The sequence below is a fragment of the Acomys russatus genome, chromosome 3 (assembly GCF_903995435.1).
Source record: "Acomys russatus chromosome 3, mAcoRus1.1, whole genome shotgun sequence".
Lineage (NCBI taxonomy): Eukaryota > Metazoa > Chordata > Mammalia > Rodentia > Muridae > Acomys > Acomys russatus.
This window is the reverse complement of record NC_067139.1, coordinates 81,630,154-81,657,627: the sequence shown is the minus strand read 5'-3', so window position 1 is coordinate 81,657,627 and position 27,474 is coordinate 81,630,154. Positions and strand designations below refer to the sequence as shown.

Sequence of the window (27,474 nt, the reverse complement as noted above, 5' to 3'; positions counted from 1 at the left end):
ACATTCTGGACGCTCTCCTAAGGTATTTCCACCCTGGAGTTTCACGGTTATTTGTCTCAAGTCCTGTAATTTGTCTTTGAGTTAAGGTGACTTTTGACCTCAACGGGGCTGTCGACAGTAGCAGCTCAACTCTAGAAACCCGGGTTCTGCAGTACTGGAGTACGAAGTAGCCTCTGTTGGGCTTAATACTACACCATAGTGACTTAAAATAAGTTGACATATTGGGCCCCACCTGCTCCAGATGCTCTGTACTCAGCTGTGCCCTGTTTTCAGTGCTTGCTTTACCTGAGCGTGTAGTCTTTGGGCGCTACCCAAAGTGGCTTCCGTTGTGACGGTTATTTTATTTATACGCCTGCATGTTTTTCTGTGCGCATGCGTGCGGCTTTTGTACCCGGAAGCCAGAAGAGGCTATTGGTTCCCCCGAAACTACAGTTACAGGTGGTTGTGAACTGTCTGAAGTGGGTTCTCAGAACCAAACCCAGATTCTCTGGGACTCAGCACTCTTAAACGCTGAGCCATCTCTCCAGGCCCCCCAAATGCTTTTCTTATCATCACGCACAGCACTCCATCGGTAGAGATGGTCCTTACCGTTACCCACATCACACACAGCTAAGTCCAGCTATCTATGTATCTAGACTATTCTGTCCTGGTACTTCCAAGCTCCTGGGAATTCTGGTAATGGGATTAACTGAAGTGTTGATGTTCTCGGTACAACCCTGGATGCCCCTGAATCCTCCAGACATCTTTAACAGACGCGTCCCTTGTTCCCTGCAAGGCAGGGAGAGGAGCTCACGTTTACTGCTTTTGTCCTACCTAGTCACGCCTGTTGGCTTCAGAGTCTGCAAAACCAAGTCCTTAGCAGAGCACTCTAGGACCCAGAAGGAATTCCAGAGGAACTAAAAGACCAGGGAGAGAGTGGTGTCTGCAGCACACACTCCCTAAGTAGGAAAGACATTTTCACAGACGCCAGCCTTAGAGGGGGCCTGACCTTGTCCACCAACAGCTCCTGAGTCCAGGGTGACTTTGTTTACCAACAATGATGGATACTTTCATAAACACCAGTGAGGGTTTCCCCTTGTTGGATGAACCCTAGTCCTCTGAGTCAGTTTGCTCCTTACACCACCCCCATCTCCCACACCCTCAGCCACCATCATCTTTATCAACCACAGTAACTAGAACCAGACAATGCTGTGCCCACAGATGCAGGTCAGCTGGGCCACTGAACCACCTTCAGCTTCCCTGAAAGCCTGCTCAGTCACTGCTGTTAGCAAGCGTTTCTAGCTATACCAGGGCGACACAGCACTTGTTATATTTCGTTATTGTTTTAGCCCATGTATTTACACAATAGGTCTGTCTACCCTGTGAGAACCAGCCATTGCAAGCACCCCTTGGGTTTTTCTCAGGGTGCCCGTCTGTGTTCAGATGATTTGCATTTCGCTTACTGAGTTCTCGTGATACTTTAAGATAACTGCTGCTCTTACTCTAGAAACGAGAAACTGAAACTCAGAGACGTTAAGTCCATCCCATGGGCAACCCGTGGCTAGCGACGGAGACCCTACTAACTTCTTGCTTACACCGAACACAGAGCATATGAACTCCCTCCATGTCACCAGGCACTCCCGACTTTCTTAGGAGGGGGAACACAGAGTTATGTAGACAGAAAACTAAATGTGGATTCCAAGAGTGGATGTCTCGTTACTTAGAATTTTTATGATCTCAAAGAGGACGGTTTCAAACAGTTGTTATATTTCCTGTTGCATCTCAAGGAAATGCCTACCAATCAACTGGCCGGTGGAGCAGAGAAGGACTTCTATGACAGTCCCGTCTACCAAACTAGATCTCATCAAAAGACCCTAATGCCAAGGATGCCATTCTTAAAGCAGGAGCAGACTGGGAGCGCCCCCTGAGTGTTCAGTCTCACTTCTGTAGTCTGTCTGTCTGTCTGTCTGTCTGTCTGTCTGTCTGTCTGTCTGTCTGTACCCCAGAGCAATGAACAAATATGGAAAAGAGAAACCTGAGCCGAGAGATGGAGTTTGAGCCCCGGCTCTCACCAGTGACCCCCAGCGGCAAAGGCTGCTGTTTGTGGCGTTCCTGGCCGCGTGCTCCATCACTGTGCTCGGGAACCTGCTCATGTTCTTTCTAATCCACGTTAGCGTCGCTCTGCACACACCCACGTACGGCCTCCTCAAGAACCTCTCGTTCCTGGATTTCTGCTACTCTTTTACGGTGGTCCCTCAGACCTTGATGAACTTCCTGGTTAAGAGAAAAGTCATCTCTTATTTTGGCTGCCTGGCTCAGATGTTCTTTTACGCAGGCTTTGCCACAGCGAGTGCCACCTCATTGCCGCGATGGCCTACGACCGATACGTGGCTGTTTGCAACCCATCCAGCCATCATGTCTCCTAACGTTTGCGCCTCTCTCATTGGGGGCTCCTACAGCCCAGGCTTTCTCAATTCTCTCATCGCCCCGAGCTGCATCTTCAGTCTGAACTTCTGCGGTGGTCACGTGGTCACTCACTTCTTCTGCGACGGGCCACCCATCCTGTCCCTGTCCTGCGTGGACACTTCGCTCTGTGAGATCCTGCTTTTCATCTTTGCGGGTTTCAACCTTCTGAGCCGCACCCTCACCATCCTGGTCTCCTGCTCCTTAATCCTCATCACGATCCTGCAGATGAGTTCAACCCACAGCAGGTTCAAGGCCTTGTCCACCTGCACGTGCCACCTCACTGCTGTGTGCTTCTTTTTTGGCACCAAACTTTTCACGTACCTGCGCCCTAGGTCCAGCTACTCCTTGGCCTCAGGACCGCACAGTTGCCGTTATCCACACAGTGGTGATCCCAATGCCGAACCCCTTAATCTACTCTCTGAGAAACAAGGATGTGAAGGAAGCTCTAAGGAAGGTTTGTGGGCTGGAAGTCAAAGAGATGGTCTTATTGGCTCACGTGTCTTTAGGAAGCCAAGAGAGCCGTGCCGCGCCAAGCACGCTCTCAAGCTCACCCTGCGGATTGTGGCCGTGCCCTCTGCCCTGAAGGCGCTTTTGCCGCTGCCCACTGGAAGGATCGCAGGTTTCATAGAGACTAAGAACCTAAAATGACCTTCTGCTCTTGCTTAACTGGACTCACTAGCCGAGGCTAGTTATGACTTTGTTCTAATCCTTTATCCATAGTTTGAAATTTTGTGAATATTTTCCCATTAGAAACAGGCTTTTTGTTTGTTTGTTTGTTTGTTTGTTTGTTCTTCACATTAAGGCCACTCCCAGCAGGGCATAGTGACTCCTACTTCTGATCCCAGCCCTTGGAAGGAGGAACAAGTTCAAGGCCAGCCTCAGCTACACAGCGAGGCTCCCTGCAACTGGAGATCATCAGCTTAAGCAAAGTGAGTCAGATGAAGACAAACAAATGTTCCATGATTCCTTTCATTCATAGATCCCAGACTCTATGTAGATATATCGAACCACACTCATGCACATGGACACACACAGACACACACAGACAGACACACACACACAGACACATACACAGACACACACACACACACACAGACACACACACGCACAGACACACACACACACACAGACACGGACAAACACACACACACAGACACACACACACACAGACAGACACACACAGACACAGACAAACACACACACACAGACACACAGACACAGACACAGACAAACACACACACACATACACAGACACACACAGACAGACAGACACACACAGACACACACACACACACACACAGACACAGACAAACACACACAGACACACACAGACACACACACACAGACACACACAGACACGGACAAACACACACAGACAGACACACACAGACACAGACACACACACACAGGCACACACAGACATACACACAGACACACACACACAGACACAGACAAACACACACAGATGCGGACACACACGGATACACACACACACACGGACACACATGGATGGACACACACAGACATGGACACACATGGACAAACACACACACACAGATTCGGACACACACGGACATACGCGCATACATGGACACACATGGACAGGCACACATGCACACATACACACACGGACACACATGGACACACACACACACAGACGTGGAGACACATGAACATACGCACACACATGGACATACATGAGCTCACACACACACATGGACACACATGGATACACACACATGCACGCATGTACACATACACACACATGGGCACACACAGATGCACACGGAGACACACCCACAGACACATGCGTGCACACACACATGGAAGGAAGACAGGAAGTAGAAACAGGATTGTCTGGGGGGAATGAATAGAATAGAGGGAGGGAAACAGGAAGAAGGGAAGGTGGAGAATGGGTATGGTCAAAACATGTGATCTACTTGTATTAACATTACACACACCATAGCTATAATGAATATAAGCCAATAAAATGTATATAAAATAAAAAACACATGCAAAACATTATTCTCTTAACTAACTTCAGAACCATGCCTCCTGAGGGGAATTCTGGTTCTTTACAGTTTCCTCCTTCTAAAAGCTTTGGCTTTCTGACTAAAACACTTTTAAAAGACGACTAACGTGAATGATACTGTTAACAACACCTTTAGAAGTTCTTGCGTAGCCATGTCCTCAGCCTTCCTGTCTTCCTCTTGCATGGACGCTGCTCCCCTCTGCCCCAGGCTGCCCTCTTAAGACTGCGCATCATGCCTTCAATCAGGCTGCCGAGTTCTAAAGAAACATTTACAGGTGTTCAGGAACTTGACGAAATCTGTGACTATCAAGACCTTGTTGGAAGATTTGGGAATGGATGTTTTAGGACGTGGCTACCAGCTCACTCTGCCAAATGTCGGTAACAATATTTTAAAAGGCAAGTCAGGCTGGGCGGTGGTGGCACTCGCCTTTAATCCCAGCACTCGGGAGGCAGAGGCAGGTGAATCACTGTGAGTTCGAGGCCAGCCTGGTCTACAAAGTGAGTCCAGGACAGCCAGGGCTACACAGAGAGACCCTGTCTCGGGGGGGGGGGGGCAGGGAGGTATTCACTGGGTGTGGTGGTACACACAAACATTTTTTAAAAAGATTTTATTTATTTATTTTATGCATGAGCGCTCTATCTGCATGTACACCTGTGTGCCAGAAGAGGACATCAGATCACACCATAGATGGTTATGAGCCACCATATGGTTGCTGGGAATTGAACTCAGGACCTCTGGAAGAGCAGACAGTGCTCTCAACATCTGAGCCATCTCTCCAGCCCCACACAAACAGTTTTTGAATTGGGATGTGGAGGAAGAGAAATAGGAATTTAAGGTCAGCCTCACCTACATAAACAGTTCAAGGCCAGCCTGGGCTTTTCTCAAAACAGAACAGAACAGAACCCAACATTCTATTCCAGGTTGCATCTGCAACAAGGATGGCCCTGAGGATGATGAGAACAAAGGAAAGTGGACAGATGTCAACCTCATGTGAGCCCAATCATGCCTGAAAACTGAGCAAGGACACCTTTTAATGTTTCTCAGACTACAAACCATGTACACATCAAGGATGGATGCTGCCGCTGAGACAAAGAGGAAAGCCCTGAGATTCACAGAAACCCATGAAATAAAATGACCTCACTGGACCAGTGGGAGGCTGGGTGCTCAGAGTGCTCGGTTGTGCCAGGCCTGTCCCCAACACAGGCTACACTGCTGGTGTACAACTGTTGCTGTCAGACATGCAGATTGCTGCAGTTTCAGTCAGTTGCCAGCATGACACCGTTTCTATGCTAGGGCCAGTGCAGAGTCCACACTGTTGCTCATTTATGTGTGTGTGCTGTGTGTTTGCATGCATGCTATGCATGTTTGTGTGTGTGCATGTGTGCTATGTGTGTTGTGTGCTATGTGTGTTGCATGTTTGTGTGTGTGTGTGTTTAAGATTGCTTTTATGTGTATGAGTCCCTGATGCCCAATGAAGTCAGATCCCTTGGAACTGGAGTTGCAGACAGTTGTGAGCCACCGTATGGGTGCTGGGAACCATGTCTGGGTCCTCTGCAAGAGCAAGTGTTCTTCACTGCTGAGCCAGCTCTCCATCTCCAGTTGTTTGCTTTTTGAGACAACGTCTTATTGTGTATCCCCAACTGACCTCAAAACCTTCATCATCTGGACCCGGCATCCCCAGAGCTAGGATCACGGGTTCACCAGGACTAGCTTGTGGAGTGGGACCCTCTTAATTGAGTCTGAGGATGTCCACCCCAATTTTTAAACTTTTTTTGAGTTTAAACATGTTACTTATAGATTCAGTTACTACGCAGTCTGTGGTTTGAGTTGAAGAAATAAACTAGAACATTTGTTAGCTTCTCAATTTAAAAAGTGACTTCCAAAAAAAGTCAATTGGTTGTCATTAAACTGGGTAAATTGGTCCAGTTATTTTCCGAGTCAGAGAGACCCAATCTGTATATATATATTATATATACACGTATTTATGTATATAAATACATATATAATTTATTTATGTATGTGTTGTGGGTGGGGCACACAAGTCTTGGTGTGTAAGTAGAAGTCAAAAGACAACTTGTAGGAGGAGTTGGTTCTTTCCACCATGGGGGTTCTAGAGTGTTCTCTAGAGGTTGGTCAACTTGGTGGCAAGCTCCTTTACCTATTTTCTCTAAAAGAGATATATTTTTACTTATGTGTCTGTGTACTGGTATGTACACATGAGTGCTGGTACCCATGGAGGCCAGAAGACAGCACTGGATCTCCCAAGGCTGGAGTTACAGGCAGTGGTGAGCTGCATGCTGTGGGTTCTGGGATCTAAATCAGCAAATGGTTGTGACAGCTGGACCGCTCTTCACCTTCATACCAGTTTTGGTCCATTCCTCACCCTCCCCTTACTGCTTTTGACCATCCTCCCAGTGTCTATGGTGAAAAGCTGCTGTCCATAGTTTTGTTTTGCATTTGCCAACTTCCAAGTTGGATTAACTACATTGACTGCTTTATTTATGTCTTTTTAAAATATTTATTTTTGTTTTTATTTATGTGTACCTGTCACACGTGTGAGTGCCCACAGAGGCCAGAAGAGGGTGTTGAATTTCCTGGAGTCACAGGGTCCTCTGGAGGAGCAGTATGTGCGGTTACCTGACGAACCACCTCTCCAGCCCCATGTTGACTATTTTTAAATAAGATGAGTTATCCAATGGGAACCCAATCAGGCATGATATTCTTGGGCTGAATCCCTTTATTCACTGTCCCTGGAGAGTGACATTTTATAGTTAATGGAGGAAGAGCTAGTGTACCTTTCTTGGCCTTTTTTTTGCGGGGGTGGGGAGTTTCGAGACAGGGTCTCCATGTGTAGCCTTGGCTGTTCTGGAACTCACTTTGTAGACCAAGCTGGCCTTGAACTCACAGGAATCCACCTGCCTCTGCCTCCCGAGTGCTGGGATTAAAGGCGTGCGCCACCACGCCTGACTTTTTGGTCTTTCTTGATCCACTGTCACTATGGCTAAGTCAGTGGAGACTGCGTGAGTCTGCCGTTTAGCCTGATCCAGCCAGCAACCTTTCCAGTCACGCAACTGACGCTGTGCTCCCCTCTACCCACCGTCTGTCCTCTCTATGTCACCCAGAGTCAGGGGGCCAAGGACAGTGAAACACACAGGCAGAAGGATCACAACACAATTGTACCTGGGTTTTAATTGGAATTCATCCTCTAGTTAAGCTCACTGTTGGCCTTTAGTGTTTGTGTTGACCATATTTGTGCATAGTGACTTCCCCTTTAGTTCTAGTCAGAGATTTCTTTCTTTTTTTTTTTTAAATATTTTAATTTAATTTTAATTTATGTGCATTGGAGTGAGGGTGTCAGATCTTGGAGTTACAGACAGTTGTGAGATACCATGTAGGTGCTGGGAATTGAACCCGGGACCTTTGGCAGAGCAGATAGTGCTCTTAACCCCTGAGCCAACTCTCCAGCCCTCAGAGATTTCATCAGAGAAAATTTAGCGTCACTGCCCTGTGTGACACTAAAACCACGTCACCTTGGCTCCATCTGAGATGTTATTTCCTGTCAATGTGGTTATTTACCACTCACAGCTTTTGTAGTAGGGTATGTGTCTTTCCTCCCGGGCCCAAGCTCCCAGAATAATGACTCATGAGACTCAAAATACACTTACGGATGTCTAGACCATATAGCTAGGCCCTTGGCTGACTAGCTCGTAACTGAAAATAACCCATTTGTACTAATCTACATTCTGCCACGTGGCTGGTTACCTCTGCTCAGGTACCATGTGTCTGTCCTCACACCTTCCCAGATGAATCTCCAAGCCTGGCTCTATCCCAGAATCCTTTCTGCCTCCCAGATGGTCCTCCTTCTATTCTACCCTTTCCTATAGGCCATAGTTTTGTTTTTTTTTAATTGACAGGTATTGCATCCATACAATACACAAGATATTCTCTCTACAAGCTTTAGTTTTCTCTTTTTATAACAAGAATAAGAACAACAAAAACAAAATAATTATGTAGCTAGGTATGGGGGTACAAGGCTTTACTCCCAGCATCTGGGAGGCAGAGATGGTCAGGTTTCTGTGAGTGTGAGGCCAGCCCTGATCTACATAGCGAGTTCCAGTACAGCCAGGGCTATCGTGAGACTCTGTTTAAGGGGGGCGAATAAAGCCAGGCGTGACGGTGCACACCTGTAATCCCAGCACTCGGGAGGCAGAGGGAGGCAGATCGCTGTGAGTTTGAGGCCAGCCTGGTCTACAAAGCAGTCTAGGACAGCCAAGGCTACACAGAGAGACCCTGTCTTAAAAAACAAAACAAAACAAAAGACATGAAGTTGGGTTTTTTTGAGGGGGAGGTGGAGTTTAAGGAGGGACACGAAGGTTGAGTATGATCATATTTCATTATACATATATACGAAATTATTTAAAAATAAGTGAAATGGGAGCCGGGCGTGGTGGCGCACGCCTTTAATCCCAGCACTCAGGAGGCAGAGGCAGGCGGATCGTTGTGAGTTCGAGGCCAGCCTGGTCTACAAAGTGAGTCCAGGATGGTCAAGGCTACACAGAGAAACTCTGTCTCGAAAAACCAAAAAAAAAAAAAAAAAAAAGTGAAATGAGTTTGAGGGTACTCTCTCCTCTTTCATGTTGCTCGCTTGAGAAGGGTTTGTATTCACTCTCCTTTGAGGGGTCAGGAAAGTTCAGCGGCAAAACTGTCACACTTTAGGTTCCTACACAGAAGGAGCCTCATTACTCCATCAGTCTCATCTTAGCTGGCTCTCAGTCAATGGAATAAAACACTATCACCAAAGGCAACGTGGCAAGGGAAGGGTTTATTGGCTTACAAATCCTAATTAAAGTCCATCGGGAAGGGAGGCCAGGGCTGGAGCTTAGGGCAGAGACCTGGAAGCAGAAACTGAAGCAGAGCCTGGCTGCAGTGGCACATAAGCCAAGTCATTTTGCCTTTACTATGGCGTAGCTCGAGGTCACCCGGCTGACTGCTCTGCCTTGGGGCGTAAAGCAAAGACCACAGACCTCTCCTGAGCAACTCACCTTATAATAGACAGAAACCTTCTATTCTTTAGCATTTAAAAAGATTATTATTATTATTATTATTATTATTATTATTATTATTATTATTATTATTATTATTATTATTATTATTATTATTATTATTATACAGTGCTCTGCCTGTGTGTACATCTGCAGGCCAGAAGGGGGCATCAGATCACATTGTAGATGGTTGTTAATCACCACGTGGTTGGTGAAATTGAACTAAAGACCTCCAGAAGAGCGGTCAGTGCTCTTAACCTCTGAGCCATCTTTCCAACCCTCTTTAGCATTCTTAATCTACGTAAGCTTTTATTTATTTTTTTTTAAAGATTTATTTGGGCTGGAGAGATGGCTCAGAGGTTAAGAGCACTGGCTGCTCTTTCAGAGGTCCTGAGTTCAATTCCCAGCAACCACATGGTGGCTCACAACTATCTATAATGAGATGTGATGCCCTCTTCTGGCAAACAGGTGAACATGGAGGCAGAGTACTGTATACATAATAATAAATAAATAAACCTTTTTCAAAAAGAGATTTATTTATTTATGTACATAATCACTCTATTGAATGTATGCTTGCATGACAAAAGAGAACATCAGATAGAAGAGGGAATCAGATCACATTATAGAAGGTTGTGAGCCACCATGTGGTTGCTGGGAATTGAACTCAGGACCTTTGGATGAGCAGTCACTGCTCTTAACCACTGAGCCATCTCTCCAGCCCCTACATAGGCTTTTAGAGGCATGCCCTAACTGCATCTGACAAACACAGTATCTATTGAGGCTTTTACAATTTTGTCAACCATTAGGTTTTCTATGTACAATAATCAAATATCCTGTAACACTCATGTACATATATGTGTGCATGAGCATATGCCACGTATGTGTGGGTCCCTTCAGAGGCCACGTATGTGTGGGTCCCTGCAGAGGCCACGTATGTGTGGATCCCTGCAGAGGCCACGTATGTGTGGGTCCCTGCAGAGGCCACGTATGTGTGGGTCCCTGCAGAGGCCACGTATGTGTGGGTCCCTGCAGAGGCCACGTATGTGTGGGTCCCTGCAGAGGCCACGTATGTGTGGGTCCCCGCAGAGGCCAAAGGGGTCAGATCCCCTGGAGCTAGACTCATAGGTGGTTCTGAACCACCTGACATGGGTGCTGAAAACTGAACTGGAGTCCTCTAGAAGCATAGTACACACCCTTAACCCCCAGCCGTCTCTCCAGCCCCCTAGCGGTTTAATCTCGGTAGGTAGTGTTTATAAGAGTTCATTCATTCACTCTTTGTAGGTTATTGGGGCCTTCGCTCTTTCTCTAGTGCTGGGCTTACAGGTATTGCTGCCACTTCTGCCTCCCAAGTTCCATACGCAATTGCTCAGGACTCACTCTGCGATAACAGAGTCTTTACTACGAAGTGTGAGCTTTCTGTGCCTAGTTTCTTCGGGGCTCTTTAATCCCAACAATCGGGAGGCAGAGGCAGGTGGATCGCTGTGAGTTTGAGGCCAGCCTGGTCTACAAAATGAGTCCAGGACAGCCTGGGTTATACAGAGAAACCCTATATCGAAAAAACAAGAACAAAACCAAAAACACCAAACAAACAAACAAACAAAGAAACGCCAAACAAACAAAAGATATCCGTTTTTATTTATGTGTCTCTGTGACTTTTATTATGTCATGTGCATGCACAGATATCCATGGAGACCAAAAAAAGATGTCAGATCCCCTGGAGACAGAGTTACAGGTGGTTGCAGCCACCTGATGTGGGTTCTAGGAACTGAACGTGGGTCCCCTGGGAGACAAGGATGTGTGTGCCCTTAACATCTGAGTCATCTCTCTAGGTACAGATGCTGAGTTTTTACAGGAAAATAAATTTTTTTTTAACCTTGAACTCATAGTGATCTGTCTGCCTCTGCCTCCCAAGTGGTAGAATTTTTTGTTTGTTTGCTTGTCTTTGTTTTTTCGAGACACGGTCTCTCTGTGTAGCCTTGGCTATCTTGGACTTGATTTGTAGACCAGGCTGGCCTTGAACTCACAGCGATATGCCTACCTCTGTCCCCCGAGTGCTGGGATTAAAGGCATAAGGCACCATGCCCAGCTAAGAATTTTTAAAAAACATTTATGCCAAAGGGCTTATCTTTGACAAACACACACACACACACACACACATACACACACACACACACACACACACATACACAATGCATCCTGATCATAACCACCTCCAATTCCCCAAGGACACCCTTAAACACACGCCTCTCCTACTTCAAGTCTTCTCGTTTCAGGGGGTGTACTTTGTTTCCTTTTGTAACCCACTGAGTCCAATTAGTACCACTTGCTGGAATGTTGAGTGTCGGGGATGGCTTGATCTTTTGCTGGTAACCATAGGTGCAGTGAGTTTCCGAGTCCACATCATACCAGGAAGACAGCGTCTCCCAGCATCCTTGCCGTCCTCCAGCTCCTAAATTCCGTGTGTGTGTGTGTGTGTGTGTGTAGGGGGTGGTGTTTCGGGACAACAGGGTTTCTCTGTGAAGTCATGGCTGTCCTGGAACTTGCTCTCATATTCTTTCTCCTGCTCTGCCGTGATGCTTCCTACGTCCTGACTGAGTGGATGCAGATGTCCCATCTAGGGCGGAGCATGCTGCAGCCACTCTCAACACTCTCTCTGCATTAACTGTTGTCCACTGCACAAGGAAGCACCCTGGCCGAGGCTGAGCGCAGCAGTGGCCTATGGGCTGAGATGTCCAGACAGTTCAACAACACGCCAATTCAGCCAAACAACAGCAACTTCTGGAGGAGCTTGCTCGTCTTGCATGTTTCTTATGTTACTGAGTTGGGGATTTATGCGCCTGGTGTTGTTTCCTTGCTCGGTTTCTTTTTTAAGAAATCAGCTATATTATTTCAGTTGAAGTCATGGGATTTGGATGTGGCTGAGTTGAACAGTGCCTGGCATAAGTTCTATATTATTCCCTGAGTAGGTTGCTAATGGAAAGAGCGACTGTGGCTGCTGGATTTTCCCACTACACAATGGGATTGCATCCAGTTAGCAACAGTGGCCCCTTTGGCCTCAGCAACTGCTGGAAGGTTAAACAACTAAGGCTAGTAAGGACTATGCTTCCATTTAGGTTGATAAAATTAAAAGCAGGAGGAATGTAAGGTCGGTAAAGATAAGGATTAAGTGTTATATTAATATTGGAAAGAAAAAATTACAGACTGTTAAAGCGAAAGAAAGAAAGAAAGAAAGAAAGAAAGAAAGAAAGAAATTGGTTGGGGGAGGAGAGGGATTTTGGTGCATGATGTGTAAATCATAGATATTCAATAAAAGTAAAAAGAAAAAAAAAAGAAAAAGAAAAAAACAAAAGAAATTGGGCTGGAGAGATGGCTCAGAGGTTAAGAACACTGCCTGTTCATCCAAAGGTCCTGAGTTCAATTCCCAGCAACCACATGGTGGCTCACAACCATTTATAGTGAGATCTGGTGCCCTCTTCTGTCATGCAGGCAAATCACTGTATACTTAATAAATAAATAAATCTTGGAAAAGAGAGAGAAAGAGATTTTTAAAGCTATGGGAGCTTATAGTTAGGAAGTAAAAGAGGCCTGGTCTGGTGGCACACTCCTTTCATGTTAGCAATAGGGAGGCAGAAGCAAGAGGATTTCTGTGAGTTCAAGGCCAGTCTAGTTTACATAGTGAGTTTCAGGACAGTTGGAGCTATGTAGAGACACTTTGTCTCCAAAAATAAAAAAAAGTTAGAATGTTAGAGGGGGCCTCAGGTATAGTTAGGAACGCTGGCTGGGCCTGGAGAGATGGCTGGGACATTAAGAGCACTGTCAGTTCTTCTGAAGGTCCTGAGTTCAATTCCCAGCAACCACATGGTGGCTCACAACCATCTATAGTGAGATATGGTGCACTCTTCTGGCCTGCAGGCACACCTAGGAGCAGAATACTGTATAAATAATAAATACATAAATCCTAAAAAAAAAAAAAAAAAAAAAAAAAAAAAGAACACAGATTGTTCTTCCAGAAGACCTGGGTTCGATTCCCAGGACCCATATGGAGGCTCACAACCATCTGTAACTCCAATTCCAGCTGTTTTAGTTACTTTCCCATTGCTGTGATAGAAACCATGACTGAGCTGGGCGGTGGTGGCGTACCCCTTTCATCCCAGCACTTGGGAGGCAGAGGCAGGAGGATCGCTGTGAGTTTGAGGCCAGCCTGGTCTACAAAGAGAGTCCAAGACAGCCAAGGCTACACAGAGAAACCCTGTCTCGAAAAACAAACAAACAAACAAACAAAGAAAAAGAAAAAAGAAAAGAAACCATGACTGTGAAGCAATATATAAAAGGAAATGTTTAATTTGGGGCTCATGGTTTCAGAGGTGGCAGCAGGCAGGCCTAGCACTAGAGCAGGAGCCCAGGGCTTACATCTGAGCCACAAGCAGGAGGCGGAGAGCTAATTGGGAGCTGCGTGAATCTCTTGACACTTAGAGCCACCCCCAGTGACACACGCCCTGTGACAAGGCCACACCTCCTAATCCTTTTCAAACAGTTCTACCAACTGGACTAAATACTCAGTACTCAAACGTATAAGCTTACGGGGCCGTTCCCATTCGCAGGGCATCCAACACTCTTTTCTGGCTTCCGCAGGCATTGCGTGCACACAGCACATAAACGTACATGCAGGCAAACACATACATAAAATAAAATGTAAAAATATTTAAAACATAAAAAGGAGGAAGCTTTAAGGGTGAAGGAGGACAAGACAGAGTAATAAGAAAAGTATGAGAATGAAGTGTAAGAAGAGCATTAAAGGGAGCCGGGCGTGGTGGCGCACGCCTTTAATCCCAGCACTCGGGAGGCAGAGGCAGGCGGATCACTGTGAGTTCGAGGCCAGCCTGGTCTACAAAGTGAGTCCAGGACGGCCAAGGCTACACAGAGAAACCCTGTCTCAAAAAACCAAAAAACAACAACAAAAAAAAAAAAAAAAAAAAAAAAAAGAAGAGCATTAAAGGGGCTGGAGAGATGGCTCAAGGGGTTAAGAGCACTTGCTGTTCTTCCAAAGGTCCTGAGTTCAGTTCCCAGCAACCACATGGTGGCTCATAACTATGTGATCTGATGCCCTCTTCTGGCATGCAGGTGTACATGCAGAGAGAATACTGTATGCATAATAAGTAAATGAATTAAAAAAAAAAAAAAAGAACAGCATTAAAGGATATGGGTAGAAGATATAGTAAAAAATGACTTGTTTAGGCTGGGTGAAGACACATACGCAGCATTCCTAAAACCCGACTGAGCAGCACAAAAAGAAAATGAAAAGCAGCCTAAGACATATGTGCAAATGTGGAAATGAAATAGCCAAAAATAAGAAATTAAAAGAATGCTCATGGGTCAGATTGCTCAGCTGTGCAGAGTTGAAAGGTTGAGTTCTCAGATCTCTTTGGCTCTAGGAGGCTTGCATGGTGCTGTGACGGGGAGGGGTGAGTTCCCTGCAGTCTCTGTGTTCCTGGAGCTGTGGTCTACAGGGGGAGGGGAGGCTGCAAGTTCTTTCCCAGTAGCTCCCAGGGAGTGTGGGTGTGTGGGAAGCGCAGCCAGCTCTCTCCTGGGCAGCTTTATTCAGCAAGAGCTGCATTGGAGGTTAGTCCTGCCATGCCTAACTCAGCCATTTGACTCTTGACAAAGGAGCCAGAAATATACATTGGTAAAGGTCAACATCTTTAACAAATGATGCTGAGGAAACTGGATATGCACATACGAAAGAGCTAAAACAGGCCCCTCTTGCCCTGTACAAACATAAATTCAATACTTAGCAAAGCCCCTAAGGTGGGAACTGGGACTTTGGAATACTAGGGGAGAGTTGCTTCAAGTCCTAGGCGCAGGCAGGGTTGTGAATGGAGCTCCAAGTCCCAGGCACAGGCACCGTTGTGAATGGAGCTCCAAGTCCTAGGCACAGGCAGGGTTATGAATGGAGCTCGAATAGTTTCCGAGATAGTCAGCACAAAAATTGACAGAGGGCACTACATCAAATGTAAGAGATTTCTGTAACAAAGAAAACCATCACAGATAGAAGACAGACTACAGAATGAGAGGAAATTTTTGTCAGCTCTCCAATGTATAAGAACTGGAAACAACCCGATGGCACACACCTTTAATCCCAGTACTCGGGAGGCAGAGGCAGGTGGGTCTCTGAGTTCGAGGCCAGCCTGGTCTACAGAGTGAGTCCATGACAGCCAGGGCTACACAGAGAGACCCTGTCTGGAAAAAAACCAACCAACCAACCAACTAATTAAAGCCAAGTGTTGGTGGCACACACTTTTAATCCCAACACTAGGGAGGCAGAGGCAGGAGGATCTCTGTGAGTTCTAGGACACCCAAGGCTACACAAAGAAACCCTGCCTGGGAAAAACAAAACAAAACAAAAACCCAAGACCCAAAAATCCAGCACCTACCTAGCACGCACTAGGTTGAAGCTCTAACACAAACACACAAAAGATACGGTCAAAGACAAACTGTTGTATATGTCTTATGAGCTTGGTGGTCAGTTGGTCAGTTTGTTTCATTAAAATGTCTATTAGAACCTTTGTTCTTCTTCTTTCTATTTCTTTTTGGGTTTTGAAGACAGGGTTTCTCTGTGTAACAAGCCCTGGGTTGTCCTGGAACTCACTTTGTAGACCAGGATGTCCTGGAACTCAGAGATTTCCTGCCTCTGACTCATGAATATTGGGGTTACAGGTGTGCATCAACACTGCTGGGCTTTTTTTTTTTTTTAAATACTTTCAAGAGCCGGGCGTGGTGGTGCACGCCTTTAATCTCAGCACTCAGGAGGCAGAGCCAGGTGGATCGCTGTAAGTCCGAGGCCAGCCTGGTCTACAAAGTGAGTCCAGGACAGCCAAGGCTACACAGAGAAATCTTGTCTTGAAAAATCAAAATAAATAAATAAATAAATACTTTCAGGAAGACAACAAGTAGGTGCATCCATAATAAAAACTAATTTAACAACATATGCCTACAATTTAAGAGATGTAGTTTGGGGGCCTGGAGAGATGGCTGAGAGGTTAAGGGCATTTTCTGCTCTTCCAGAGGATCTGAGTTCAATTCCCAGCAACCACACAGTGGCTCACAACCCTCTGTGATGGGATCTGATGCCCTCTTCTGGCATGTAGGTGTACATGCAGATAGAGCACCCATATACATAAAATAAATAAATCTTATAAAAGAAAGAAATGTACTTTGTTCCTAGGCATGGAAGTACAAACCTATATCTAGCATTAGGAAGGCTGAAACAAGAGTTTGCGGCCAATCTGGGTTACATAGTGAATTACAGGGTAGCCTTAAATACATAGCAAAATCTTGTCTCAAAAACAAAACCCAGCGGCAGAGAAGATGGCTCCGTTTATAAAGTGGTTGCCACACAAGCTACCACTCCCAGTGCCCTTTGTTTACTTTCAAATTGGATGGAAAACGTTTTAAAAAAAGATTTATTATTTATTATTTTTACAGTATTCTGCTTGCATGTGTGCCTGCACATCAGAAGAGGGCACCATATCTCATTTTAGATGGTTGTGAGCCACCATGTGGTTGCTGGGAATTGAACCCAGGACCTTTGGAAGAACAGCAGTGCTCTTAACCTCTGAGCCGTCTCTCCAGCCTCTTTTTTTTTTTTTTTTTTTTTTAATGAAAATATTTTGGAATGTATGACGCATGCGTGCAAGCAAGGCTTGTGAGTGTAGGGTGCATCCGTGCCGAGGTCACTATGTGGGATGCCCTTGGATACTGGTCCTCGCTTCCCACCTTGTTTAAGGCAGAATCCATTTATTGTTTGTCTGCTGCCTGCACTGGGTGGGCTGCATACACTGCGTTAGCTTGTCCCCAAGCTTCTGGGTTTTCCTCTGTCTCCGCCTCTGTCTCACTGTAGGGCACTAGAGAAGATGAACACTGTGTTCTCACGTTGCAGAAGCAAAAACAAAGAGAAAAAGGGCTGCAGAGACAGCTATTGGTTTAGGACCTACACGGAGGCTCACAACTTCTCTGTACCTTGTTCCAGGGAATCTAATACCTGTTGTAGTAAATATAAACATATCTAATAAAATTTATTATAAAATTACCTATAATTTTTACAGTGGTATACTAATCTATTATCATAATTAATAAAGACACAGACACCTATTGTATTTTAGGCTAGCCTCATTTTTTTTTCAAGACAGGGTTACTCTGTGTAGCCTTGGCTGTCCTGGACTCACTTTGTAGATCAGGCTGGCCTCGAACTCACAGATCCACCTGCCTCTGCCTCTGAGTGCTGGGATTAAAGGGCGTGCGCCACCACGCCCAGCTAGACTAGCCTCATTTTACCTGGGACTGGGCAGATGTTAACCCTTTAAACTATCCCTATCACTTCCCAGGCCCCTTCCCAGGCCACCTGACTTCATCATTCCTATCGGGGCTATTTCCCATCCATATCTGAAAACACTTGTTAATGTTCTCCATCTGGGCTGCTTTCCTCCATCCACGCCGATCTGGCCATGTGCTTCTCTCCACGCTAACCCATTGCAACCTCCTCTTCCTGGTTTTTCCTCCTGTCCTCTTTCCCTGTCCCAAGATCTCCAAAGCCACGAACCTTAGCCACGCCCACCTTCTGCCCTGCCCAGGTGTAGGCCTTTTATTGGTCGAGCAGGACTCAAGGTTTACACAAGGACAAGTGTAAGTACATGAGACTGTACTTGTCTGGGCGGCAACCTGCTCTTGGGGGCCAGTGATTAGCATCAGACCAGACCAACCTCCAACAAATACCCTCTCTGGCCTCTTTGGGCAGCAGGCACACACACGGCACACTTACACACACGCAATCAAAGCACGCATACATACACAGTATTGCCATTGCTCTTGGTTATGCTCCGGACCATGACGGTAAGACCCTATTGCAGAAGATATCACGTACTGGAGTCCTTGTAGAGAAAGCAAGCTGGTACCAACCTGGAAACATCACTTCCCCTGGCTAGCTTCCATAGTGCTGCAAGGTGCTACCACACTACTGGAGGAAAACAGGCAATATGATGTGAACCCTGGACAAGAGTGGGTATGGTAAAACATCCACTGGTGTAATAGTGGCATGAACATTAATCAGATTTAAGTCCTATTCCATAAGAGGAATCACATACCTGTCACCACTACTGGGACTAAGAACCCAGAGCTAGACAGGTCATAGGCCACAGTGGAGAACCTACTATGATTACAGGGCTAAACAGACAAAGTATTAAACTGATTCCTAATTCTTTTTTTTAAAGATTTATTTATTTTATTTATTTATTATGTATACAGTGCACATTAGATCACAGGTTGTGAGCCACCCTGTGGTTACTGGCAATTGAACTCAGGCTCTCTGGAAAAGCAGTTAGTGCTCTTAACCACTGAGCCATCTCTCCAGCCCCTAATTCCTAATTCTTGTCATTGTGCCCATAGATGAATGCATCTCTTACCTGAGAAGCTTCCATTTGCTATGTACAGTGATTAACACAGAGACACACCAGGTGCAGAGAATAAGAGACTGCAGACTCCTCAGTCCTAAATGGAACACACACCTCGTGCCCGCCCCACCGCCCCCAAGGCTCAGGGATCGTTGCAGAAAGAGTGTAAGAGCCAGGTGGGTGGAGAACTATGAGGAAACATTTGCTCAATACAGCAGGGCAGCTGCACATGTAAACACACACAGCACTTTCGACAGCATGTTCAAAACCTGTGCAAGCCCAAGCGAAAAGAAACACCAACAAGAATAGGGGTAGTTGGACAGGCACGCGTGACCACTCCCAGCCATTGTGCTATAAGCAATTATTAGCTGCTGAGAAAGGGAAGGACAGTTTTCTCTAAGCATACAGCCCCTGGTAAGTTGACCACTCTCCAGCAGAAGAGCACACACAAGAATATTTGCTGGGGCTGGAGAGATGGCTCAGAGGTTAAGAGCACTGGCTGGTCTTCCAGAGGTCCTGGGTTCAATCCCCAGCAACCATGTGGTGGCTCACAACCATCTGTAATGTGATCTAATGCACTTTTCTGGTGTACAGGTGTACATGGAGGCAGAGCACTATATACATAATAATAAATGCATCTTTTTAAAAAAAGATGTATTTATTTATTTTTAAATATTTATTTACTTATTATGTATACAGATCTCATTATAGATGGTTGTGAGCCAATATGCAAATGCTGGGAATTGAACTTGTGATCTTTGGAAGAGCAGTCAGTACCCTTAACCTCTGAACCATCTCTCCAGCCCAAGATGTATTTATTTTATTTATTGCATATGAGTGCTTTATCTGCAGAAGAGGGTATCAGATTACATTATAGATGGTTGTGAACCACCATGTGGTTGCTGGGAATTGAACTCAGGACCTCTGGAAGAGAAGGCGGTGCTCTTAACCACTGAGCCATCTCTCCAGCCCCAAATACATCTTTAAAAAGAAAAGAAAAGAAAAGAAAAAAGAATATTTTCCCTGCACAAATTGGTCTTGATGGGTAAAGAGAGAAAAAAAGAGGACTCAAATGTGAGTAGAGAAGGGGTTAGATCTGAGAAGAGTTGGGGAAGAGGCGTGAACGCCATCAAAACATGAGCAAAACGCTCAAAGAACAAATAAAGCAAGAAATAAAAGGCAAGCCGGCCCAGGATTCGGGAGGCAGAGGCAGGAGGATCGCTGTGAGTTTGAGGCCAGCCTGGTCTACAGAGAGAGTTCCAGGACAGCCAGGGCTACATAGAGAAGCCTTGTCTCATAAAACCCAAACTAAATAAAAATAAAAGGTAAGCAGCATGTTCAAGCCAGCCTGAGCTACACAGGAGTCCCTGTCTCAAAATAAACAAAACTGTTTTTTCTGCCAGTACATACAGGTTATCTTAGTAAAATGTAAGTTTAGAACTGTGTTCAGAACACCAAGGGGCTTGAGCAACATGATCGCGGTGGCACAAGAGGCCGAGGGAGCTTCCCAAAGCAGATGAGCGCTGAACAGATGGCGTCTTGAGGGTGGAAACAGCAACTGCTAACTGGCTAGGACTGGATACAACAGCTTGAGTAAGACTTGGAAGTAAACATATATGCAAAGTGAGAATTTTTGAGTCAGCTATTTTGACATGATTTGACTTCCCACCAGCATTTTGTTTTAACATCTCAGTAATATATGCAACCAAACAGTCCTGACCCTACACCAGCCCATGGCTGAGTCACTGCTGTCTTCATTGTCATTGGGCTAATCAAAAAGGGATGGAGATCAGGTAGAGGCATTTGGCATACACACACACAAACACACACACACACATATATATACACACATATGTGTGTATACATATATAGGTATATATAACATTTTAATGGTTTTTTTTTCAATTGTGTCCATTTGTGTGTTTGTGTGTAGGTGCATGCATGAGTGAGTGGCGTGACCCTACAGAAATCACAAGTGGTTGATACATCCCCTGGAGCTGGAATTACAGGCCGTTGTGAGCTACTATGTAGGTGCTGGGAATTGGACCCAGCTCCTACGGAAGAACAGTCAATGCTCTTAACCACTGAGCCATCTCTCCAGCCCCCCCCCCCCAATAGTTTGAAATGATTTAAGGTTCTACATTAGTGCTAATTCTTCAAGCCAGCAGACAGTGACGTGCAAGGAAAGGGACGTGAAAGAGGACAGTGGAGGCTGGGTGTGACCCGGATCACAAAAGGCAGAGAGCCTCGTTCTAAAGGGTTGGACTTGACCTTCTGGATGAGAGAGAGGACTGAAGGGCTTTTGGGCATGGTCACACTTACTTGGTGACACAATAGAATCAGAACTGGTTCAGAATTTGTAATGCTGCTGGGGGGGGAAAAAAGACTGCTTCTACAGCAAGAGGAAATTCTATAAAACGTGGTTGTTGGTGGATTATGGAAACGAAGGCCAAGTGTGTAGCACTGAGCAGTGCGACTAAGTTGTAACTGAAGTCAGGGGGAAAAAAAAAAAAGCCGGGCATGGTGGCGCACGCCTTTAATTCCAGCACTCGGGAGGCAGAGGCAGGCGGATCGCTGTGAGTTCGAGGCCAGCATGGTCTACAAAGTGAGTCCAGGATGGCCAAGGCTACACAGAGAAACCCTGTCTCGAAAAACCAAAAAAAAAAAAACCAAAACCAAAACCAAAAACAAAAAACCTAAAACAAAAAAACAAAAGAAATAACAACAACAACAACACCAGGAGGAGGCTCTGGAGCGATGCCTCCGTAGTTAAGAGCATTCGCTGCTCCTGCAGAGGACTAGATTTGAATCCTGGTGTCCACCAGTCTATCACTTCAGCTGCAGGAGAGCCCGTGCCCTCTTCCATCCTCAAAGAGCACCAGACTGGCATGCAGTGCAGATACATATATGTAGGCAAAGCCACCCACACATATAAATAAATCTTAATAGGGGGTGGGTGGGTGGAGAGCTGGAGAGTGGCTAAGAAAACCTGCTGCTCGTCCAGAGGACCCAGATTCAATTTCTATCACCCAAACGGCAGCTCTCTATTGTCTATAGCTCCAGTTCCAGGAGACCTGACGTCTTCTGCCCTCTGTGGGGATTTCAGGAATGTGGTACACTTTCAAAATACTCAGACACATAAAAACATGTAGAATGGCAGGGCAGGGCAGTAGTGGTGCACGCCTTTAATCCCAGCACTTGGGAGGCAGAGGCAGGTGGATCTCTGTAAGTTCGAAGCCAGCCTGGTCTACAAAGAGAGTCTTGGAAAGCCAAGGGTACACAGAGAAACCCTGTATGGAAAAAACAACAAAACATAGCAACCCCCCAAAAAAACTAAACCAAAACAAAAATGTAGAATGGTTATTAATAGTTAATATTGATTCTCATAATTATTAAAGTGGCAGTTACTCCTTAGCTCACTATTATATAAATAAAAGACACAGAAACTGTTAGATTTTTAAAAAGGTTTATTTATTATGTATACAGTGTTCTGCCTGCATGTATACCTGCCCAGCAGAACAAATAGATGGTTGTGAGCCACCATGTGGTTGCTGGGAATTGAACTCAGGACCTTTGGAGTTTTAATTATGCCTTAAGCGCAGGGACCGGGCAGATTGTAGCCCTCTGAGCTATTTTGCTATCTCCCAGCTACACGGACCAAGTTACTGGCCACTAAGTGGTCCTATCTGGACTGAATCCGCTCCGTCGCTCTGTCCTCATGGCCACACGCCCACGCTCCACTCTCCTCACAGCGACGTTTCTCTCTTTAGCTTCCTATCCTGCTCCTACCTCTGCTCCTTCCCCTCTGGTCGTCAGCGTCTCCTGACCCCTAAGTCCAGGAACCTAAACCCCACCTACCTCTCTTCTGCCCAGTCACAGGCTTCAGCATCTTTTTATTATTATTATTATTATTATTATTATTTTTTTTTTTGGTTTTTCGAGACAGGGTTTCTTTGTGTAGCCTTGGCTACCCTGGACTCACTTTGTAGACCAGGCTGGCCTCGAACTCACAGCGATCCGCCTGCCTCTGCCTCCCGAGTGCTGGAATTAAAGGCGTGCGCCACCACGCTTGGCTTTCAGCATTTTGATTAGCCAACCAGGGATACCTGGGGAGCACTGGATCACATGGATACAAGAAATGGTTCACTCATAACAATGCCCGTGGCAGTGCGGTAACCAGATCGCAGGGCACTGAAATCAGCATCTGAAAACAGCACACAAGACCTTCTTTCAACAAAGACAAGTGAGGAAATTTTAATTAAAAACAAACAAACAAAAAGCTTGCCAGAGGCAAAGGAGGAAAGGCAGGCAGCAAAAGCCAGAGGAGAAATGCAGACATGTGAATATGCAGTCTGCTCTTGCAGGCCTTTTGTATGTCTCTTTACATACAAGGATCTTGAGAATGCTGACATGCAACCCTCATACCCCACCCCCCTATGTCCCCCACCCCTGAGACAGGCTTTCTTTTGTATTCCTTACCGTCCTGGACTCGCTGGTAGACCAGGCTGTCCTTGAACATTGAACCGCCTGCCTCTGCCTCCCGAGTGCTGGGATCAAAGGCGTGCGCCACCACCGCCCGGCTGCGACGTCTTTCTTATATCCTTCTGTGCCGTTACATTTCAAGGCAAGGCAGAGTAATTTTGTTCCTTTGGGGGCTACCTAGCAAAAACTGGAAACACTTTTGGTTGTCACAGTAGTGGGGAGGCCAGGTAGGTAGGTAGGGCCAGTGATGATGCCAGGACAAAGCCGTCCTCCACAACAGAGACCCACATGATCCAAATACCAACACTGCCAAAATGAGAAGCTCTGTTTTTAGGAACACCAGCCACCTTTCCAGTTTGGCCCAGGGCCAGTCATTCCGAATGGAGAGTGTGGGTGTATCAACTAAAAATGTGGATCTGGAAAGATGACTCAGCAGCTAAGAGCGCTTGTTACTCTCGCAGAGGACCCAGCCTCAGTCCTCAGTTCCTACAATCATCCACACAGTAGTTCGCAGACATCCATAATTCCAATTCCAGAAGGCTCTAAAGCGCTCTTCTGACCTCCTCAGGCACGAGGCACACACAGGGTACACATACATGTTGCAGGCACGCAGGCACGCACGCAGGCAGGCATGCACGCACGCATCAGGGGCTGCCGAGGTGGTTCAGATTGAGAGTGCTTGCTGTTCTTGGGGAGGGTCTGAGGCACAGGCAGGTGCACACCTGCGAGTTTGAGGACAGCCTGGTCTACATAGACAGTTCCAGGCACACTTGTAATTCCAGCACTCAGGAGACAGAGACAGGAGGATTGTTGTGAGTTTGAGGATAGCCTGGTCTTCAGAGTAAGTTCTGGGCCAGCCTTTCTTAAAAACTTTAAAAGTGAAAATTAAACACTACTGAGAAACCAGTGGAACTTGAGTGTTGAAAGAGAAATGAAAAGTCATCTAGTTCTGCCAGTGACTGTGAATATTTGCTTTAACAACTTGTCAATGCACAAGAAAGTGCTTTGTACAAACCCTGCACAGCCATGTATAAGAGTCCAGTTTCAAATAGCTCCTCTTTGGAAACTGGTTCAGTGTCTTCCTTTTTTTTGATTTAATATAAATAAGCCTCTCTCTAGGTTACAAAAGACAGTTTCTCTTCATGATAATTTGAGATTTATAAAGGCAAAAATCTTGTTTCTTTTATGCCACTATGCTTAGTATTCTTATTGACACTTAGAAGTAGGCACATTACATTGTACACAAAAGGAGGCATAATTATGAAGCTGCAAAACAAATTACACCATGATATAAGAATCAACAAATAAACTTTATTACCGATGTGCAGAAGTAAGGTGGGTGATGGAATAGAGAATGAAGGAAAACAAAAGAACTAGATGATGCCCATCTATTTGATATGTATATATATATATTTATTAAATGCTATGTCTGCATGTATGCCTGCAGGCCAGAAGAGGGCACTAGATCTCAGTATAGATGGTTGTGAGCCACCATGTGGTTGCTGGGAATTGAACTCAGGACCTTTGGAATAACATGCAGTATTCTTAACCTCTGAGCCATCTCTCCAGCCCCCTGGGTATATTATTTTTAATGTGTTCTTATACTAACATTATATATATATATATATATATATATATATATATATATATATATATATATATATATATATATATTTTTTTTTTTTTTTTTTTTTTTTTTTTTTTTTTTTTTTTTTTTTTTTTGAGACAGGGTTTCTCTGTGTAGTCTTGGCTGTCCTAGACTCACTTTGTAGACCAGGCTGACCTCGAACTAACAGTGATCTGCCTGCCTCTGCCTCCCGAGTGCTGGGATTAAAGGCGTGCGCCACCACGCCTGGCTTATATATTTTTTTGAGACAGGGTTTCTTGGTGTAACAACCTTGGCTGACCTGGAACCGCTTTGAATACCAGGTTGGCGTTGAACTCACAGAGATCTGCCCGCCTTTGCCTCCTAAGTGATCAAAGGCATGCACCACCACACATAGCTAGTATTTTCTTAAAATGTGTTTTTTGTTTTGTTTTATTGTTTCAAGATAGAGATTCTCTTTAAAGCCCTGGCTACCTGGCTGGAGAGATGGCTCAGCAGTTCAGAGCACTATCTATTCTTCCAGAGATCCTGAGTTCAATTCCCAGCAACTACATGGCGACTTACAATGGTTAATAATGAGATCTGGTGCCCTCTTCTGGCCTACTGGCACACATGCTGGCAGAATACTATGTAAATAATAATTTAAAAAGAAAAAAAAAATCCTAGTCTGTCCTATAGACCAGGCCTCAAACTCAGAGATCCAGTATTGGAGATTCCCCCTGTCTCGGCCTCCCAAGAGGGATTAGAAGTGTAGGCCACCACTGCTCAGCCTCTATCTTATTAAATAGCAGGACAACAAAGAAAAAGTTCATCATAAATTATCTCCAGCTGTGGCCACCAAGCAAGTCTTTTCCTCTCAATTATAAGGAGCAAACAGGTTAACAGACACCTGTGCACACCCTCCTGCTTATACAGCCCAGCCCAGGTTTCAATTTAAGGTCCTTCTATCTTAGGCTCCTGAGTGTTGGGCCACAGTTAGATCTTTTAGTTTAAGGCTGAGTTTGGGAGTTATGGGGGATGGGCCGTAAGAGAAGCCACTAGGGGACAGTTCTCAGTTTGTGTAGTAATGTCTTTCAGTTTATCTTTTATGTCTGTGTGTATGAGCTTGCCAGAGTATGTATGTACCATGTGCATGCACTGCCCGCAGAAAACAGAAGAGGGCGTCAGCTCCCCTGGAACCAAAGTTACAGGCAGTTGTAAGCCACCGTGTGTGCAAGCAGATGAAGCCAGGTCCTCTTACAGAGCAGGAAGCACCGAGTCCTAGCTACAGTCTCAGCAACTGGGTTTTAAACCATAGATATTATATGAATACAATTATAATATAGATATTATAATGAAAACAAAAATAGCACCAACTGAAAATGTTTTCCCGCATTCAAATTGCACAACTGTCCTGCAGTCCAGCTTAGGGCTGACAGACTTTAATCACCAGTTTGCAGATCCCTTAAAACATCTATCTATCTATCATGTATACAGCACTCTGTCTGCATGTACACCTGCAGGCCAGAAGAGGGCATCAGATCACATTGTAGATGGTTGTGAGCCACCACGTGGTTGCTGGGAATTGAACTCAGGACCTCTGGAAGAGCAGTCAGTGTTCTTAACCTCTGCGCCGTCTCTCCAGCCCTTGCAGATGCCTTGTAGTAATTAGCACTATGGGACCACACCATTGCTCTCCTGCTCAGGAATCTATAACAGACTGGAGGCGCAGTAAGAGCTAATGCCTCTTGTACTGACCCCTGTTGAGGCCAGAATTCCACGCTATGGGGAGTGGGGATGGTGAGGTCTAGTGTGGACAGGAGTCTTTGCTCCAACTAAACCACTTTCTACTGCCATTTCTAGAAGGAAGACACTCTGCGAGACCTCAACCCGGGCAACAAGAGGCCACGAGGTGGCAGCAAAGGACTCAGCCTAATACTTGAAACCCGAGCCAAAAAACAGGCCGAGAAACGGAAGACAATTAATTCACTTGGGAAATAGCGTCAGTTGTATTCAATGTATTCAAAGTCAAAATAAACGAGTGAATTTCAAAGAAATAAGAGTAACATTCACCAGAATGGATTTCCCTCCCCGGCTCTCACAGGCTTCGGGTGCACAGGAAGCCATCCAATGAGAACTGTCTCTTCAATGGGTAAAACCAAGAGAATGGGGCGGGGGGGGGGGGGGGGGGTCGTGACCTTTAAAAACTGACGTCAGCAGGAGCATTGTCACAATCTCTTTTTGTTAAGTTCTAATTCAAATAAAGTGGGTGACCTCCATAGAGGCTTCCGGATTGGTGCAGCATGGGGCAGTCGGAGTGGTCATTAGGAGTGGTCACTCGGGGGCATGGTAGCAATGCAGAATGCTGTTTGGGAGCAGCCAGGGGCTCTGGCCAGTCAAAGTGGAGGGGAAGTCATGGGAAACTCAGAAGACTCAGTTTTGGT

At 45.6% G+C, this 27,474-nt stretch overlaps 1 protein-coding gene across 1 annotated transcript in view; it reads left to right on the top strand.

The window, feature by feature from the left end:
- The first annotated feature begins 1,999 nt into the window (after positions 1 to 1,999).
- Positions 2,000 to 27,474, top strand: part of LOC127187151 (olfactory receptor 5AU1) — a 28,399-nt gene continuing 2,924 nt past the window's right edge. Inside the window, 6 exon segments of the mRNA XM_051143363.1 lie at positions 2,000 to 2,036; positions 2,039 to 2,323; positions 2,326 to 2,383; positions 2,385 to 2,796; positions 2,798 to 2,899; positions 8,497 to 8,534. Coding sequence (XP_050999320.1) covers positions 2,000 to 2,036; positions 2,039 to 2,323; positions 2,326 to 2,383; positions 2,385 to 2,796; positions 2,798 to 2,899; positions 8,497 to 8,534 — 932 coding nt within the window.